At 36.1% G+C, this 20335-nt stretch overlaps 1 protein-coding gene across 4 annotated transcripts in view; it reads left to right on the forward strand.

Moving 5' to 3' along the window:
• The window catches only part of ABCD3 (ATP binding cassette subfamily D member 3), a 75352-nt gene that overhangs the window by 16067 nt on the left and 38950 nt on the right, over positions 1 to 20335 (forward strand). For 2 of the 4 annotated variants that reach the window (XM_070486870.1, XM_044748874.2), the window contains exons 2-5: positions 10373 to 10409; positions 16823 to 17025; positions 17427 to 17525; positions 19970 to 20058. In XM_070486870.1, the coding sequence (XP_070342971.1) occupies positions 16987 to 17025; positions 17427 to 17525; positions 19970 to 20058 (227 nt within the window). In that variant the 5' untranslated portion in view covers positions 10373 to 10409; positions 16823 to 16986. The remainder of the gene's footprint in view (positions 1 to 10372; positions 10410 to 16822; positions 17026 to 17426; positions 17526 to 19969; positions 20059 to 20335) is intronic. The other 2 variants (XM_014836344.3, XM_070486869.1) reach the window with 1 other exon arrangement.

The following is a 20335-nucleotide window of genomic DNA, read 5'->3' on the forward strand; positions in this document are numbered from 1 at the left end:
AAGTCTTCATCATGTCTGGGCCCTGATTGACTTCCGTTCTGCTTACGTGCACCTGTGTGCATGCACACACACACACACACACACACACACACACTGTGTTTGATATGTCTATGGAAATGAATTAGAAGAGGATAGAGATGATAAGGAAACTACTTAGAAAGCAGGTGAGAAATTATATTCGTTTACATGAGAAGTTTTGATGGCCTGAATTTAAGTTGTGTCAATAGAGGAAAAGAAGAGCGTAGAGAGAGGTTATATAGGAACGGTATCAGGAAGGGAGAACATTTAAGAATAATTCCCATGTTTGTGGTTTGAGAGGTTGGCTAGAGGAACGTACATTCACTGAGTTAGGGCCCATGTTCAGTAAGAGAAGATGGAAGGAGAGATTTGGGGTGGAAAGGTAGTTCAGACATAGACATGTTGAGTTTAAAATGGTGTCAGTAGATCCAGGTACAGATACCTTATAAAAAAACAGATATTCAAGTCAGGAGCTCAAGGAAGAAGAGGGAGCTAGAGATTTGGGGGGTCATTAGAGAATGGATGATAGTTAGTATCAAGGTTCTGACTAAGGTAGCCTAGAGCAGTATCTCTAGGGCCTAGAGATAATGGATCTAAAGATGTATTCTTCAGGATCCTAAAATTCTATGAGAATTTTCTAATTTTTCATTTTGGTCATAAATTATAAATAAGTTAGTATAAGCACTTCTGGGTCATCTAAATAACTACCATATTGGTATTGCAGATTTTTGTGCCCATCTTTGTGTTTGAATTGTTGCTAAGTGATTGTCTAGAGAGACCACATGTGTGGTAAACAAATCTGCCTTAGAACCTGCATTAGGTTGAGGTGTAATAGTGTAAAACTAAGAAAATCATCTTCAACTTTTGTACTCATATTGAGTTATTTTGCTATTAAAATTTTCTTTTGTAGTGATAATTACAAGTGAAAGATGTTTTCATAGAATTTCTAAGAAACTGAAATCTTATAATGAAGCTTTGGTTTAGAGCAATAGAATAATGTAGTATTTTAATTGTCACAGACTAATACATGTAGATGATGTGTTCAGGCCAAGTGAAGGCCTTATAAGATGTCATGGTGTTCTCTGAACAAAGTATTTAATGGAAGCTTGAAGAAAGAAAAGTGATGGGATAGCTGACTGATCATGTGGCCCATGGGGGGGTGTGTGTGTATATGTATATTTGTGTGTATGGGTGGGTGTGTATGTATGTGCGTGTATATATGTATGTAATATATATGTATATATGTGCCAAGCATAAAAGTAAATACTTATTTTTGTGAGCAGTTCATTGCATGGATCCCTATTTGTCTCTATAAATATCAACTTGTGGGCCGGCTCCATGGCCGAGTGGTTAAGTTCGTGCGCTCCGCTGCAGTGGCCCAGGGTTCGGATCCTGGGCACAGACATGGCACCGCTCGTCAGGCCACGTTGAGGCGGCATCCCACATCCCACGACTAGAAGGACTTGCAACTCAGATATACAACCGTGTACATGGGGGGTTTGGGGAGGTAAAGCAGGAAAAAAAAAAAAAAAAGATTGGCAACAGTTGTTAGCCCAGGTGCCAATCTTTGGGGGAGGGGGTGGAAAGAAGAAGATTGGCAATAGTTGTTAGCCCAGGTGCCAATCTTTAAAAAAAAAAAAGAAAAAAAAATCAACTTGTAACATTTATTGGCACTAAGTAAATTGAATATTCATTGAATATTTTAATTTTTAGAATTTTATTTTGGGATATACTAATAAAGTGATTATCCCATCAACTTTAACAAAACAGTGATTTAAAACCAGTTCATTGTTTACAAAATAAAAGACAATGAATATTATTAAAAAAGTCTTAGACATCACCTGGAACATACAACACATAATTCTGTACTCTTTTTACCCCAGCACTGATGATTAGTTGTTGCAATGTTATATCACCTATCATTTTAAATTAATGTTGATTGCTTTTTTACTGCTTTAAAATTTTACCTGTTTTTAAAAGATAAATTTTATTTTGTGATTGTAGAAGAGCTGTAAACAAAAGTAATGTGTATAGGCATACCTCCTTTTATTGCCCTTCGTGGATGTTGCATTTTTTACAAGACTCTCCACCGGCAAAAAGATTATGACTTGCTGGCTCAGATATGGTTAGTAATTTTTAGTGAAGTATTTTTAATTAAGGTCTGCACATTTTTTTTTTTAGATATAATGCTATTGCATGCTTAGTAGACTACAGAATAGTGTAAACATAACTTTTATATGCACGGGGAAACCAAAAAATCTGTGTGACTTGCTTTATTGTGATAGTCGCTTTATTGCAGTGGTCTGGAATCGAACCCTCAAAGTCTCCGAGGTATGCTTATACTTAATTTCATGCTTGTGCATATTTAAGGAGGCACCAGTTTAATTTAAGGCAACACTGGGGTCTGTAAGAATTTTTTTTCCTTCAGAAGTAGTTCATACATTACCCTGGCTCTAGGAAATGCTGGCCTAGAAAAATGAACTGAGTGAGAAAAGCTTTAGGGTCAAAATTACTGTTCTGGTTAACTAAATTCTGATTAAAGTTTTGTGTTTTTTTTTTTTTAATTATTCTGAAAGATCTTATCTAAAAACTTCTATATTTTAATCCTTGGCAATTTCTTTTTGCTAGTCTTACAATTTGTCTCCTCTCATCTTTAGCGGAAGTTCCTGCTTGTTAATTTTACGTATTTTGTTGCCATTTTTAAGGAGCAGTTAACTTTGTCTCCCTCTCCCTCACCCCTGCAACAATGGAGAGCAAACGAAATGCGCTGTTCTGTTATTTTCTTGGGAAACAGTCTGTCTGAGGTTGTGGTCAGAATTTTTTTTCAGCTTTATCGAAGCATTATTGATGTATGATAAACTGCTTATATTTAACTTACACAATTTGCTGAGTGTAAACACCTGTGAAACCATCACTGCAATCAAGATGAGGAACATTTCCATCACTCTAAAGATCCCTCATGCCTCTTTGTAGTCAGTTTCCTCCCTGCCACCAGCCTGAAGCAACCACTGATCTGCTTTCTGTAACTACAGGTTAGTTTTGACTCTAGAATTTCATATAAGTGGAATCATACACTATATGCTTTTTTGTCTAGCTGCTTTCTGTCAGCGTAATGATTTTGAGATTCATCTGTGTCGTGTGTATCAATTGTTTGTTCTTTTAATTGTTGAATACATTTTATGGATATACCACAATTTTTTAATCCATTTGCTTGTTGATGGACATTTGGATTGTTTCCAGGTTTTGACTATTAAAAATAAAGCTGCTATGAACATTTGTGTAAAGACTGTGTGTGGGCATATGCTTTCATTTCCCTTGAGCAAATACTTAGTAGTGGAATGGCTGGATTGTCTGGTAGATATATGATTAACTTTTTAAGAAACTGCCAAACTGTTTTCAAAGTGATCGTACCATTGTTTTACTCCCATCAGCTGTATAAGAAAATTCCAGTTGCTGCACATCCTTGATAACACTTGGTATGGTCAGTCTTTTTAACCTTAGCCATTCTAGTGGATGTGTGTAGTGGTTTCTCATTGTGGTGTTAATTTGCATTTCCCTAGGAACTACTGACTTTGAGCACTTTCATGTGTTCATTTTCCATCCATCCATTTTCTTTGGCAAAGTGTTTAAATCTTTAAATGAGTTGTCTTCTTATTTGATTGTAAGAGTTTGTTGTGTATTCTGGATACAAGTTTTTTCTTGGATATATCTTTTGCAAATATTTTGTCCTAGTTGGTGGCTTGTCTTTTAATTTTTTTTCTTTAAAGATTGGCACTCGAGCTAACATCTCTTGCCAGTCTTCTTTTGTTCCTTCTTCTTCTTCTCCCCAAAGCCCCCCAGTATATAGTTGTATATTCTAGTTGTAGGTCCTTCTGGCTCTGCTATATGGGACACCGCCTCAGCATGGTTTGATGAGAGGTGCTAGGTCCACACCTAGGATCTGAACGGACAAAACCCTGGGCTGCCGAAGTGGAGTGTGAACTTAACCACTTAGCCATGGGGCCACCCCCTTAATTTTCTTTTTTTAAAAAATTTGAGTTCATAATAGTTTACATTATTGTACACTTTCAGTTGTACATTATTTCTTATCTGTCACCATCTAAGTGCTCCCCTTCACTCCCTGTGCTCATCTGTCACCCCCCTTCCCCTGGTAACCACTGAGCTGTTTTCTTTGATCATGTGTTTGTTTATATTCCATGTATGAGTGAAATTATATGGTGTTTGTCTTTCTCTGTCTGGCTTATTTCACTTAGCATAATTCATTCCAGGTCCGTCCATGTTGTTGCAAATGGGATGATTTTGTCTCTTTTTTATGGCTGAGTAGTATTCCATTGTATATACATCCACATCTTCCTTATCCAATCATCAGTGGATGGGCACTTGGATTGTTTTCCATGTCTTGGCTATTGTGAATAGTGCTGCGATGAACATAAGGGTACATATGTTACTTTGGATTGTTGATTTCAAGTTGTCTGGGTAGATACCCAGTAGTGAGATAGCTGGGTCATAAGGTAGTTCTATTTTTAGTCTCTTGAGGAATCTCCGTACTGTTTTCCATAGTGGCTGCATCAGTTTGCATTCCCACCAGTAGTGCTAAAGCAATACTGAGAAAAAAGAACAAAGCTGGAGGCATCACAACCCCTGACTTCAAAATGTACCACAAAGCCATAGAGATCAAAACATGGTACTGGTACAAAAGAAGACACACGGATCAATGGAACAGAACTGAAAGCCAAGAAATAAAACCACACATATACACTGCTGCTTCATTTCTTTTTAGTCTCAGTTCTCTCTCCTCCTCTATCTGGAGCAGTTCAACGTGTCTGTCTTTGATTGTGCTGATATGCTCCTCTATGATGTCTGCTGGAGTGTTCAGGGAATCCATATTGTGTTTTATTTCTTCTATTGTGTCTTTCATCTCTAATATTTCTGATTGATTCTTCTTTATAGTTTCAATCTCTTTTGTGAAGTAGCTCCTGAACTTGTTGAATTGTTTCTTTACATTCTCTTTTAACTCACTGAGTTTTTTGATGATAGCTATTTTGAATTCTTTGTCATTTAGATTACATATTTCTTTGTCCTCAGGACTGATTTCTGGGTACTTACCATTTTCTCTCTGGTCTGGAGATCTGATATAATGTTTGATATTGCTAGAAAGAGTGGCTCTGTTTTTTAGCATCCTGGTGTTATTTGGTTGCAGTTACTGCCTATTGCCACTGGGTGGGGGTCAAGGCCTGGATATTCTGAGCCCTCTGCCTTCAGCCAAGATCCCAGGCACTGCAGCCTGGGTGGGTAGGGGAGGGGTGCTTTCTCCTGTGTGCTCTTGGGGTTTTCTCGCTCTGCTCTTGCTGTCTGCTCTCCTGGGGTGTTGGCTTGATAAGGTCACCCCCTGTGAAAGCTTTCGCCTCGATAGAGGGCTTCTCTCTAGGCTGCAAGGGCCCACCAGGGATCCTTGATGCTCCTGTGCACTAACACCCTCTCCCCTGTTCCTTCCCTCTCAGAGGCCTCCTGCAGTCCTGGATCACAGTCTTTGGGGGAGGGAGTGAAGTTTTCTCTTACCCTGTTCCACCTCCTCCAAGAGGGGCTCCAGCCTCTCCACCCTCCATTGTATGGCTGCGTGGGTCTCTCCTACATTTTTTGTGCTGTGTTTAGATGTCCTCTGTTAGAATATGAATGTCCTTTTTGCTGTATATTGGAGGGGAGAGATCACTGGGGAAGCTCACGCCACCATGATGCTGACGTCACTCCCCCTTAATTTTCTTAATAATGTCTTTTGAGAAGCAAACATTTAAAGTTTTGATAAAGTCCAATTTATTGATTTTTTTCCTTGTATAGTTTGTACTTTGTGTGTCCTATTTAATGTCTTTAACTCAAGATTACTAAAATTTTCTCCTGTTTTTTTCTAGAAATTTCATAGTGTGAGCTCTTACATTTAGGTCTATGTTCCACTTCAGATTAATTTTTGTATGTGGTGTGCAATGAGAGTTGAGGTTCGTTTTTTTTGCATATGGCTATCCACTTGATCCAGTACCATTTGTTTAAAAGATTATCCTTTCCCTGTTGGAATTGCATTGGCACCTTTGTCTTAAATCAGTTGACCATATATGTGTGAGTCTACTTCTGGACTTTTCTGTTTCTTTGATCTATATTTATACTCCAATGTCAGACTCCCTTGATTACTATAGCTTTATGATAAGCCTTGAAATCAGGTACAGTTTCTCCAACTTTGCTCTTTTAAAAAATTTATTGGTTATTCTAGCCTTTGTATTTGCATATGGATTTTAGAATCAACTTGTCACTCTCTACAAAAAAGCCTGATAGGATTTTGATTGGAATTGCATTGAATTTCTAAATCAATTTGGGGAGAATTGACATCTTAACAATATTTAAATTTCAATTTCCAGTTGTTCTTTGCTCATATGTAGAAATACAGTTAGTATTTATGTATAGATGTTGTATCCTGGACCTTGGTTGAACTCAGTTAGCTTTTTTGTAGATTCCTTAGGATTTTCTATGTAGATGTGTATGGAGTCTGCAGTCGTTTCTTTCCATTCTGTGTGCCTTTTATTTCTTTTTCTTACCTTATTTCTTACCTTATTGTCTGTGTCCTCCAGTAACAATATTGGATAGATGTGGTAAGAGTTGTCATCTTTGCCGTGTTCCAGAACTTAGCAGAGACTCAGTCTTTCATTATGATAGTATGATGATAGTTGTAGGGTTTTGTTGATGTCCTTTGTTAGATTGAGGAAGTTCCTTTTTATTCCTCCTTTGATGAGAGTTTTTACGAGGAATAGGTGTTGGATTTCGTCAAAGACCTTTTCTGTATCTGTTGATATGACATGTGGGTTTTTTTAGACTGTTAATATAGTGAGTTACATTGATTGATTTTTCAGATGTTAACCTGACCTTCCATTTCTTGGGTAAAATCCTCCTATAGTTCTTATAAATAGTTAGTTATCAGTCTTTTCTTGCCAAAGAAAAACGAGAAGTTTGCACCAAGCACTTCTTGCAGTATTCTAAAGTACGAAGGTTGTCTTGAGGGAAAGCACTGGTGCAATTCACTTGTGAACTGAACTTTTTTGTGAGCATCATTTTTACTTGAAAGAATGCCTGAATAACTCTGGTTATTTAGCCTTGAGTATTGCAGGCATTTTCGGGTAATGCCATCAAGGAAAAAGAACTGGCAGTGTTTGTTACTAATGTTACAATTTAGGCTTTCAAGTGAAAATTAGAATTTGGAAAACTTGTCTTTGTCACCATGAGCTTGATAGCTTACCAATGCTTAAGACTTTTCTAATGAGACTGTTACAGTATTAACAAATGTAATTTTTAAAAATATTATATAATGAAATATATTACCTTCATTGATATGGTTTCAGACTACACTGCAACATTATAGTATCACAGAAGAATATCCACAGTTATTAAAATACTCCTGTTTACAACTGCCTGTATGTATTGCCGTAGATATTCTAGAGAGAATGCAGGCTCAGATGTGAGAATCCAGTTGTCTTCTATTAAGCCACATGTTAATGAGATTTGCCAAAATATAAACCAGTGCCACTTTTCTTACTAAATTGTTTTGTTTGTTAAACTATAGCTATTTTTATAAAAATTTTATTTAATGTGTATTGTGTTTATTATCTTCAAATAAGTAAATACTTTAAAAATTTCTGAGGTCAAATTTCCATATGATAAATATCCACAGATATAACACAAATAAAAGCTTTTTGGGATCCTGAGACCACAAGGTATGAAAAGTGCTGATCCAGAATGGTGCCTAGTATATAGTAAGCAATTAGTAAACATTTGAATGATTCTTGACCATGTCACTTTTATAATTTACCTGTCTTTTCAGTAGTACATGTATTTGATAGTGTATCTTTTTTATGTCTTTCTTTCATACTCTAGCAACCAAGTTGTTTTCCATATCTTGTCCTGGTAATGTGATTCTCTTTTCCTTGCCTCTGCTCAGGCAGAGCTATTGGGCAGGCAATGAAAAGAATTGATACAGCACCTGACGTATTTTGGAAAGCTTGCTGACTTATTGAGCAAGAAAAAAATAGATGAGCAGCTCCTGTCAAAATGAGATCACTATTGGTATAATAGACTGGTTATATAAGTGGTCATGATTCACAAGATTTAAAAATACTTTCAGTTGGTTATACCCTGAAATGTAACAAGACAACTGGTAGTACTGACTGTTATAAATGTTACAGATAGCTTGCCATTAGTGGCAAATATTAATATATTTTGAACATATTGAATACGTTTATTTTAATTTATTTAGCTGATAAATTGATCATTTCAGTAGCCAAAAGGAATATACAAGAGTAAAAGACATGTTTGTTGTAAAGCCTTTTTAGTTTCATAGGATAAAAATCAAGAAAAGGGAAATAATGAATTTTTGTTAGATTTGAATCTACCTTCTAGTAGATCATGTTTTTGGAAGTAAATTAACTTCTCTCCAGTCTTTAGCATGACATTTCAAGTGAAAAAAATGTAACCCATGAAATAGGATTCTAGTATACTGCTCTCATTTATCCTAAGTGATCTATATATAGTTGTATAGCTAGTATCTTCAAAATTGAGAACATCTGTGGAAAACATTAAAGAATTCTTTAAAAGAAGGAATTTAGAAAGCCTTAGAAAAGAGGGCTCATAATTAACTGTGCATGCCTGAACGTATATATAAAAAGCATTTTCTGAACTAGTTTTTGCAATCTCAAAAATTTAAAAACAGATAAAACAATCCTGTGATATATTTGAAGTTAGAAACGATGGTAAACCTGGGCACTGTTAAAATAAGACCATCTACTGAATTGTAGTTAAGTTTCGGTTTCTAGCCTTGTTTAGTTACCTGGTATCTTAGTACATAAAACGTTCATTTTACAGATTGTTGGAGCTCAGCTAGGTGTTGAACATAGGGGATTGAGTAACATATGACCCCTGTAGTAGATACGGAGATGTGCTGCCCAGATTCCCCTTCAAAGAAGGGCTTACTGTCCAGCTGTGAGGAGTGCGGATTACCAGGTAACCCCTACTGCCCCCACCTTAGGATCTGCCTTAGCCGCAGAGCCACCTCCCCTGAGGTCTTACCTCTTTGGAGTGGCATGCATTTGCACTGAGCAAGGAAGAGGTATAAAGACCTGACCATTTCAGCCCATCACAGAGCACCCTGATGGACCGTGCTTGCTTCAGGGCTTCCCACCTGGATAGCTGAAATTTTCTTGGGCCTGCATCACAGTTTTTCTGCCCAGTCTTGCTTTGCTCACCTTCCTTTCACAGTGTGATCAGTAATTAACATTTTCTACCTCAAACACCACCTCACCTTTACTTTGGAGAAGCCAACCTATAATAGCTCCTGATCTTATGGAGCTAATTTCCTGGGGGGGAATATGCATTAAACAAGAGATTTAAAATGTGATCAATGTTATATAGAAACATAGGATGCTATAGTAATGTGCTATAAAAAGAACCTAAGCCTGGTTATTATTTTGTTTAGGGAAGTAGCCTGGATTAATAATAGTCAGACCTGGGTTCAAGTGCCAAATTAACTGCTTTGAGTGCCATGAACCTTGGCATGCTCTTGACTTTCTTCCCAGCCAGTTTTTCATTTGTAACATGGGAGTGACACGTGGTTTTCTCGTCCTTTAGGTAACTAACCTGGGATTATTCACAAGGCTAGGAAAAGATTCCCAGCAGCAGGAGAGAGGGCCCAATGCACAAACATTTTTCAAGCCCTTGCTTGTGTCAGTTTGCTAATGTCCCATTGGCCAAAGCAGTTCACATGGCCAAGCCTTGATCCAAGGATGGAGAAATAGACTTCACCTCTCTATAGGAGAATTTGTAAATAAGTGTGTGTGTGTGTGTGTCAATTGTCAACATGATGCCTGATACGCCATAGTAGTAGTTAACATTTACTGAGCACTTTCTATAAATTATACTTAGTAAGAGGCAGCTGGGCTATTTAATATATTCTATTTCCGTATGATATGTAAAAGAAGAAACTCATTTGGAGAATTTGGTGTATTCTTTTGATATCTTAAAATAATTTTTTGGGGCTGGCCCCATGGCCGAGTGGTTAAGTTCACGTGCTCCCGTGCGGGCGGCCCAGTGTTTCGTTGGTTCGAATCCTGGGCGCGGACATGGCACTGCTCATCAAACCATGCTGAGGCAGCGTCCCACATGCCACAACTAGAAGGACCCACAACGAAGATTGTACAACTATGTACCGGGGGGCTTTGGGGAGAAAAAGGAAAAAAACTAAAAGCTTTAAAAAAAATAATAATAATTTTTATGGTGGGAACAGTTTGCAAGTAAAGCTTTTTCTCTTTTTTCTTTTTCTCTACAGTAAGAAAAATGGAAAACCACCATTACAGAACAATGAGGTAAAATTTTAAATCATCTCTTTGGGATTTCATGCATATGTTTCATTTATTTTGTAGTATAATTTTTGAATTAGGATAAAATCATAGAATTGAAGAATTAGAAGGAAACTTAAATATCATCTCCAATGTACTACCTATTATAGGACTTCTTCCTGAAATAGGAATCCTTGATAGGTGACTTGAATCTGTTCATTTGATGGAGAGTACTACATAGGAGACAGCCATAACTGTTTTAGTTCTAGCCTGTGATGAGATTAATCTTTTCCCTCTAGCCTCTTAATGATTGACTCTATTTTGTCTTTTGTAGCAACACAGGCCAAGTTTACTCTTATTTTCTCTAATGGACTTTCATACTGTTTAAACATAGTCGTTATCTTCGGAGTCTTTTTTTCCATGCTAAGCAACCTTCATTCCTTCATCTGTTTCTCACGTGACGTGGTTTCTGATCCTTTTTCAATTCTGTACGCATTCCTGTGGACCTGGACTAGTGTGTTTGTCTGCACATTATGCTTAGAGTAGAATGTGGTTGTCCAGATGTGGTCTGGCTAGCATGGAATACAACAGCGCTATTACATCTCTTGGTGTGAACACTATATTGCTAGAATTCAGCCTAAAGTTGCTTTTACTTTTCTAGCTATAACTGCCGTTTACATTTGGAGTTTATGGTGAATGGTCATCTTCAGATGTCTTTCTGATGAATGACTCTGTTGACAGGTCTTCTACATTTGTATTCATTAGTTGATGTCTTTCTTTTCTTTAATAACAGTTTTATTGAGATATAATTTACATACCATAAAATCCATCCATTTAAATGTACAATTCAGTGGTTTTAGTATTTTCACAGAATTGTACGGCCATCGCCACTATCTAATAGAAAATTTTCATCTCCCCAAAAAGAAATTCCTTACCCTTTAGTAGTCGTTTCTCATTACCCTTCCCTCCAAGCCCCTGGCAACCACTAATCTACATTCTGTTTTTATTGATTTGCGTATTTTGGACATTTCATATAAGTAGAATTATGTAATATGTGGCTTTTTATGACTGGCTTCTTCCACTTAGCACAATGTTTTCAAGGTTCATCTGTGTTGTTGCATGTGTCAGTATTTCATTCCTTTTTATTGCTGAATAGTATTGCATTGTATGGATATGCCACATTTTATTTATCCATTCATCAGTTGAGGGAAATTTAGCTTGTTTTCCCTTTTTGGCTATTATGAATGATGCTGCTACGAACATTGATGTGCATGTTTTTGTGTGGACATATGTTTTCTTTTCTCTTAGATATATACCTAAGAGTAGAATTGCTGGGTCATATGTTAACTCACTTGCTTTCTTTTAAATAAACGTTAATTTATCCCTGTAAATGTCAGCTTATTGCGTCTATTAGTCTGTTCTATAGTATATCGACACTATTAGTGTAATTTTGAATGTAATTCTAACATCTAGTATGTTAGGTAGAAGTATTACCAACAGAGTTAATTCACTTTCTCTTTCTGCCTCAAAATAGCAGATAGTATTGATGAGGTAAGGACCAAGGAAATCCCTCTGTGGCATGTCTTAATCTTTGTTTTTTTTTTGTTATGGTTTATTCAGCTTTGACTATATCCAACTGTAGCAAAATCTGGTTTTTATTTTCTCCTTTAAGACCACAATAATTTTATAAGAAACATCAAATTCCTTGATTAATTTATTAATTCATTTATTGGGTCGATCTGTCAACAAATATTGATTGAGCCCCTCATATATGCCTGGCATTGTTCTTGGCTCTGGGTGCATAGCAGTTATAAAAATGAGTCCCTGCCCTCATGGAGCTTCCATTGTACAAGTCAGCTAATATACTGGTGTAGTATCCTTAACAGAGAAGGAAATTAGAAGAGTTTGGCATGACTTATTTCTAGTAAACTCATGCTGGCTTTTAGTTATCAGTGTCTCTTAAGTCTTCCTAAACTCTCCATATTAATGTCTAACTAATCTCTGAATATCATGGAAATTGACATTAAAATTGCTATTCTTTATTTTCCATACTGTTTTTCCAAGGCTTTGAAAAATGAGAGAAGATATGCTTATCTCCAGTCTTTTGGCATATCTCCATCTTCATAATCTCTCATATCTAAATTATATTTGAGTAATCAAACCTCAGTTATCCTAGCTGTATCTGCTGTCTGCGTATCTGTGAGTTCTAGGACATCATTGAAACTAGTCAGTACAGCTAAATTCATTCGCTCATTTTTTTGATTCTTCCTACTTTTTGTACTTTTTTTTTTTTTAGCATATTCTTATTTGTAAATCATATAATGTGGCCAAAATAAATTTAGGGTAGATTAAATGGTTGACCAAAAAAAAGATCTAAGACAGTATGCACACTGATAGCACATTTGTAAAATTTATAGGAAGTTCACACACATATATATATGCTAAAATGAAATCTGGTGAGATATGTGTCAAATATTAATAGTTGATATCTCTAAATGGTAGGTGTAGGCTCCTTATTTTTGCTCATCAGGATTTTCTAGTTTTTCTGCAGTGAATGTTACTTATGAGGGAAAGCAATTATAAAGGAATCTTTTCACTGAAATATTTTATAATCTTTGGTTGGATGAGTGGAGTGAGAATTTTCATAAGACATGAGATTTAAGAAGGAGAAAAAGATTGAATGGAGTTAGAAAATAGTATAAAGAGAGAATTGATTTGCCTTTAAAATACTGCTCATTTGGGGCCGGCCCCGTGGTGCACCAGTTAAGTGCACATGTTCCGCTTTGATGGCCCAGGATTTGCTGGTTTGGATCCCGGGTGCAGACACGGCACTGCTTGGCAAGCCATGCTGTGGTAGGCGTCCCACATATAAAGTAGAGGAAGATGGGCATGGATGTTAGCTCAGGGCCAGTCTTCCTCAGCAAAAAATGAGGAGGATTGTCAGCAGATGTTAGCTCAAGGCTAACCTTCCTCAAAAAAAAAAAAAAATACTGCTCATTTAATTTTGACGTAATATGCATGGTATAAAGTTCAAAATATATAAAGGTAAATACTGTGCTGGGTTTGGTATTTAACATTCCCATGCATATTCTTATACTTTTGGTGGGTGTGTATGTATGTATATCTTCGTAAACAATATCGATAGAATTATTTTGCGTATTGAAAATTTCTATAAATCTAATCATTTTATGTATCATTTCACTTTTTTTCCCAGCATGTTATTTTAGATCGTTTATGTTGATAAGTGTAGATCTAGTTAATTTAACTATTCTATAGTATTCTACTGTATGAATATGAGCTGCTTCCTTTTTTACAATTATGTAGAATTTTCATTGCATACATTTACCAGAATTTATGTAATTATCTCATTATTGATGAACATTTAAGTTTTTAGTTTTATAGTATTATAAACAGTGTGCAAGTTTTTTTTATTTCTGTCTTTAAGCATATGTGCAGGAATAGCTGTAGGATACGTTCTTAAAAGTAAAGTTGCAGCGTTATTTTACATTTTATAGTCAGTGTACGTTTTATATTTTGATAGATGCTACATAATAGTTGTACTAATTTACACTTTCCCCAACAATATGTAGTAATGCTTACACTCTTGATGGCACCATATGGCCTTTTATTTTGTTTGCTATTTCAAACATTGATCTTTTTCAGTCAGTTCTAGTTCATCTCACCTTTCTAAGTTGATTGACACATCACTAGGAACTTCTCATTGCCCTTGACCTTGTCGCCTGCTGAATATTAGATACATTTCTTCTTCTGGTTGCATTATTACTTTAACTTCTTAAATGGTCTGTAACTAATGGTTTTCTTTTTCTATTATTTACATGTTAGATTTATATCATTAAAGTGTTTTTTTATGTTTAAAAAATTACTGAGAAGTTTAGAGGTGGGGAAAGTCAATTGTGAATTTAAAATGAATTCTTAGGAGAAACTAGTAGTGTTTATGAAATGTACTGTCTCTGTAGTTATTCTCATTTAGTTTGGTTTCAGGTATGAATTTTATTATGTATTGAAAATGTTAGAGCATCTTAATATTTCTTCAGCCTTTTGGAGCCAACCCTCCAGTCCAGGTGTTTCTTTGCAGAAAACGGTGTGATGACTTTAGGAAGTATATAGTTCCCTTCATAGACTGAAATGTACTGAAAATTGAGTCAGTTTTCAGACAGCTTAAGAAATAGGAGCGGTGACACAGGAACAGAAGAGGAGGAGGAATTATATACTAGGTAGCTGCTATTATTTAAAGCTTCACGGTTACTTTCTTCTAACTTTTTTGTTAAACATTGTTTGCTCTAGATTATTGAGAGCGGCTTGAAGTAGGTAGTCCTCTCTTTAAGTCAGAAGATGGCTGTTTCACCTCGGAATTATTCTGTCTAAGGATCAAGCTAGGAATGGAGAAGGATGTTGACTACAGGTGGGATGAGGTGAGGCAGGAAGACCGTGACAGGAGGAAAAACTTGAGAGTAGAAGTTTAACTTTTTTTGAAAAAGGTAGTTGATATGTATTGCCTTCTCTTCATTCTTTTCTTCCTATGTTTTCTTAGTTTGGGGAAGTAAAAGGGGAGATTTAGGTTGAAGTTGTAAGGTTCGACTTGAGAAAAGGCAGGCTAAAGTGAATAGACTGTGAGTAGGGCTGTTCGTCTGTCTTGGTTGCTGGTGTGTCCCCATCATTTAGAACAGTGCCATGGACCAAGTGCAGTCATCCCTTGGTATTGGCAGGGGACCGGTTCCAGGAACCCTCAAGATACCAAAATTTGCAGATGCTCAAGTACCTTGTGCTATAAAACGGCATAGTATTTTCATATAACCGATGCATATCCTCCCCTATACTTTAAATCATCTCTAGATTACTTATAATACCTAATAAAATGTAAATGTGATGTAAATAGTTGTTATACTGTATTGTTTATGGAATAATAACAAGAAAAAGTATCTGTACGTGTTTAGTACAGATGTAACCATCGTATAGCTCTTTTGATCCACAATTGGTTGGATCTGGGGATGCAGAACCTGAGGATAAAGAGCGATGGCTGTAAATAGTATTTATTGAATGAATAAGTGCATACATGTGTGAATGAAATAAACTGGGCTTGTTACTCAGTAGGAAGAGGTTTGCAGCCTACATAAGGTTTGAAAGACCTGAACTCTGTTCCAGCAGATACAGGGTAGGCTGATTCTTACTCACTTCTTTCTATCTTAGTCTTCCTGATGTAACTCCGCAAACATAGCGCCTTCAGACTTCCCTTCTTGGTCTGCAGTTCTGTACTACGGTCAGTGCCTATTTATTAGAATTATATATAAATCACTTAGCACAGTGTCTGACATATAGATGGTAGCTTATTATTATTATTATTATTATTCTAATTCAGTACAGAAACTATTCACTTTACGGCTCATCGAAGGGCTGGCCCTGTGGCCAAGTGGTTAAGTTTGTGCACTCTGCTTTGGTGGCCTGGGGTTTGCCGGATTGGATCCTGGGCCTGGACCTACACACTGCTCATCAAGCCATGCTGTGGTGGCATCCCACATAGCAGAACTAGACTGACTTACAACTAGGATGTACAACTGTGTAGTGTGGCTTTGGGGAGAAAAACAGTAAAAAAAGGGAAAGATTGGCAGTAGATTTTAGCTCAGGACCAATCTTCCTCACCAAAAGAGTTTGGAAAAAAAAGGCTCGAGTTAGGTATTAATTTAATTAAAACATATTTACACCAAAGTTTGTCTAAATAATAGGATTTACTATGCCATGGGTATTTGTTTTTCAAGAGCTTAGTAGTTAACAAATAAGTGAGCTGTGATTATGGGAGTTGGGGAAGGGGCTTCGTGTGGGATGAGGTCTTTCTGGAGTGTCTTAGCTATTCCAAGAAGTTTCTCCTGCCTGTTCTTCCAAACAGTCCAAGGGACATAAAGTAAATAGCCTCCACCATACCCAATTCATGTCACATGCATCCTTGCAAATGGTTTTATACCTTCATTTTCATGAATCAATGAAAATGAAGAAATCTCTGAAGATAACAAGATTAATTACTACTCTTAAATATCTTCAGGAGTTTCCCTCTATATGGACAATGTACTCTCTATCTTTACTGTGGCTTCAAGGCTCTGTCCTTTGTAGGCCCTGCCCACTCTTTAGCTTCTCTCATTCTTGTTCCCTTTGCCTTAGCAATGCTGTCATCTTGCTCTTCAGTGTGCACACCAATTTTATTCCTCTCACTGGGTTTTTGTGCCTGGAGTTCCCTGTGCCTCACTGTACTCCTCCCTCCAAGATAGTCACATGGTTTCACTTTATTTATGCCTCAGCTTAAATGTCACCTCCCCAAAGAGACCTTTCTTGTCATCCTTTCTGAATCATTCTTTTTTTCATTACCCTGCCTAGACTGTCTGTAACTATTTATTTATCGGTTTATTTTTTATCTATGTTTCCCCTGCTAGAATGGGAACTGTATGAGTGAAGGAACCTTGTTTATCTTTGAATTTATGAGGAAGAGAGAGTGAATTGGCAGATTGCCTCTTGGAAATGATAAATGATAAATCTAGGAATCCAAAAGTTTCCTGTAATTGATATCAGGAAAATTCCTGTGCAAGATTTTTAAAAAATGTCTGCTGTTGATCAGGAAGTGGATAATAAACCATCAGTAAGTACTTGACCATTGCTTAGCTGTCTCTCTGACCTCATCTGCTGCTGCTGTCCCTTGCTCACCGCTCTGGCCAGACTGGCCATTTTGTTGTTGCTCAAGCATGTTAAACAGGCCTTCACCTTGGTATCTTGCACTTGCTGTTTCTTCTGCTTGCAGTGTTCTTCTCCCAGGTATTCACATGGCTCCAGAACTTCCCACTTCCTTATTCAGTATTTGGTAACATCTTATTTTCTTGAAAGCGTGTTTGAATATGCAGAGCAGTACAAGTCTGTGTTCTCTAAATGCAATATCCATCTCAAGAGTTGTTTATATTGATGCAGATGAAACATGGTTCTTTAATCTTATTTGTTGTAGATTTGTTATAGCAATCGTAAAAGCTTTTTTTTTTTTTAATGTAGAAAGAGGGGAAAAAAGAGCGAGCTGTGGTGGACAAGGTGTTTTTTTCAAGGCTCACACGGATTCTGAAAATCATGGTCCCTAGAACATTTTGTAAAGAGGTAAGTCTTATAAAATTATAGTATTAAGTGTTCAACTCTGAAGGTTACATAAGATCAGAACAATAGAATTATAAAGCTTTCTTTATACTACAGGTCAAATGTTTACTATGTAGGTAATGACAACGACTACTAAATTTTTATCTTTAAATCATTTCTTGTCATGCAAGTACTCTTATTCATTGCCAATTTTTAAATAGTTTTTGCTTGTGTATGAAATATTTCATTATATTTTATGTGAAATACTAGAGTTCTTCAGTGCAGCTACCCTAAATGGTGTTGCTTATTATAATGAAACAACATTAAATTTAGAAAGACAGACCTTTTCATTACATTCAGATGTTAATAAATCACATTGATATAAAATATGTTTGAGGATTTATTCGTTATATTTGAATATATTCTTAAGATACAAGAATGATGTCTGAATTCTTCAAGTATTTTCAGGAAATGAGCTGGTTATAGGAACAGTTTTATTATCCCTTCCTTTGCTCTTTAATCAAGATTATCATTATTTGATAAGTATTTTTAATGATTAAAAAATAAAATAATTGTTTTCTCCATCTTTAATTACCTCAGTATTCTCCTTTTATACAACTAGAAATATCACCTTTGACTCTTTCTCCTCCCCATACCTCCCCATGCTTTCAGTGACTGGGATCTGATCGTTTTTCCTTCTAACTGTTCTTACCTGGATATTATAGTGTTCTTTGATTAGTCCCACTTCAAAGAATCTTCCCTTTTTAATCTTTTCTGCCACATTTATCTTCTTAAAACATAATATTTCCTGTTGTTCAAATTTTAAAAAGCATTAGCCTTATAATCTATTAGTAGCATGAAAAGGATAAGATACTTCAAAAGCGCCATAATTCCCAAAGAGAACGCACATTCCTCCATCACACTGGACTTGCTCTCCTTCCTCCTCATTTCAGCATTATGTCTTGAGAAACTCTTAAAAAACAACTTAATAATATTTGGTTTTTCCTAATTAGATGAAGAGAATACATGTTACTTGAAGAAAAATAGGAAAATGTAGAGAGATTTTTTCTTCTTGTTGTCTGTCAGCCACCCACTCAGAGAGAACTTCTGCATTATTTTGAAGTATGATCTTCTTGTGTGTGAGCACGTATTTTAATAAAAATGAAATCACATCGACACTTTTTAAATCTGTCTCTCTATTTTAAGTGTTTTTCCAGGTATCCTTGAGTTTATCTTAAATTAGTCTCTCCCTTTCCATTTCTACTGTTCTCACTATATCTTGTCAGGATTATTATAATCTCTTAATTGGTCTTTTTACTTCTCCTTTTCCAACTAGTCTTCAGTTCCATAACTTTGAAATTAAACACATTACCCAACAAATAGCGCCCTGCCACACACCCTCTTCCCTGACTTTAGCTTCTAAGTTACTGCCGTATCCTTCCACTTTAGAAAGTTTAAGATCAGCTTTGAATGCGTGTATGGGAAGTGGAGGGTGGATTCTCACCTCACACAGAGAGACAATTGACTCCTCGCTGGTCACTCGGCCTCTCATCTCTCCCCTCCATATTCCATCTTGCACAGCATTGCTTAAGTAATGTTCCCTAAGCACTTTTTAACATTTGGTTCTACCTAGAAGCTTGTGGTAGTTTTATATTGCCTAAACTCTGCTGGATATGTGATGCCATAATTCATATGATTGTAATCTGTTTCTTATTTTCCATTAAATCCTTCATCTTTTATTTTTTTTTCTCATAATCCTCCTTCTCTCACTTGTTTTCCTTGGTCTATTTAATATATTTCTAATGTTATAACCCTCTTTTGCTAGCCGAGATCTTCCCATCCTGCCATTTATCACATGAAATAATGCAAATATCCCTACCTACATTGGTCTGTTTTCTTACTTTTTATGTGTAAACCTTACCTTAATCATTAAGTTGAAAGCCCTGTGAGGGCAAGGGCACTATTAGAGATTTTTCTAACAAATTGAACCAAATTTATTCTACTTAGTAGGTAGAATTTTAGGCTTCATATTTATTATTTAACTGTATATTGACAGTTGTCATTTTTCTTTATTAAAGTTGTATGTTAAAAATATAAGACAATCACAAAAAAATATATATATAGGACAATCACAATATACTGTGATTCAGGTAATCTAAGTTATACTGCTAGTTTCTGTCACAGACTAATTGTATAAAGGCAAGGCATTTGACCTGCCTGGGATGCACTTTTGAATTCTGGATGAAAAAGTTAGATGAAATCATCTGTAAGGCCCTTTCCATTTATACTATATTTTAAAATTCTTTTAAAGTTGTATTTAAAAATTGCCTGTAGGAAAAATGTCAGCCAACTGTATTAAAGCTAGAATAAAGCTTTGAACTTAGAAACCAAAAGTCTTTACCAACATAATGTTTCTTTTAACTTTCTAAGATACGTTTATTTAATTTGCTTTATCTGGTTTATTTTAGACAGGTTACTTGATACTTATTGCTGTTATGCTGGTGTCTCGGACGTATTGTGATGTTTGGATGATTCAAAATGGGACCCTCATTGAAAGGTACTCTTCTGTTCACCTTTCTCCCATATGTATGAAATACTAATTTGTCTCTTATTAAGCATTGTCTTAATAAGCAAGAAATAGATTCTGAAATAGGGATAAATACTTAGGTCAAATTATGTCTTTGTTCATTTACTTAAGAGGTATTTACTGAATGTCTCCCATGTGCCAGGCACTCTGCTCCTCTATGATGGGGATGTGCTGGGGAACAGGAGAACCCCTGTACCGAGGCCTGCAGAGCTGACAGTTTAGAGAGGGTTAGAGACGAGTACACAGA

Source organism: Equus asinus, chromosome 16 (assembly GCF_041296235.1).
Source record: "Equus asinus isolate D_3611 breed Donkey chromosome 16, EquAss-T2T_v2, whole genome shotgun sequence".
Taxonomy (NCBI): Eukaryota; Metazoa; Chordata; class Mammalia; order Perissodactyla; family Equidae; genus Equus; species Equus asinus.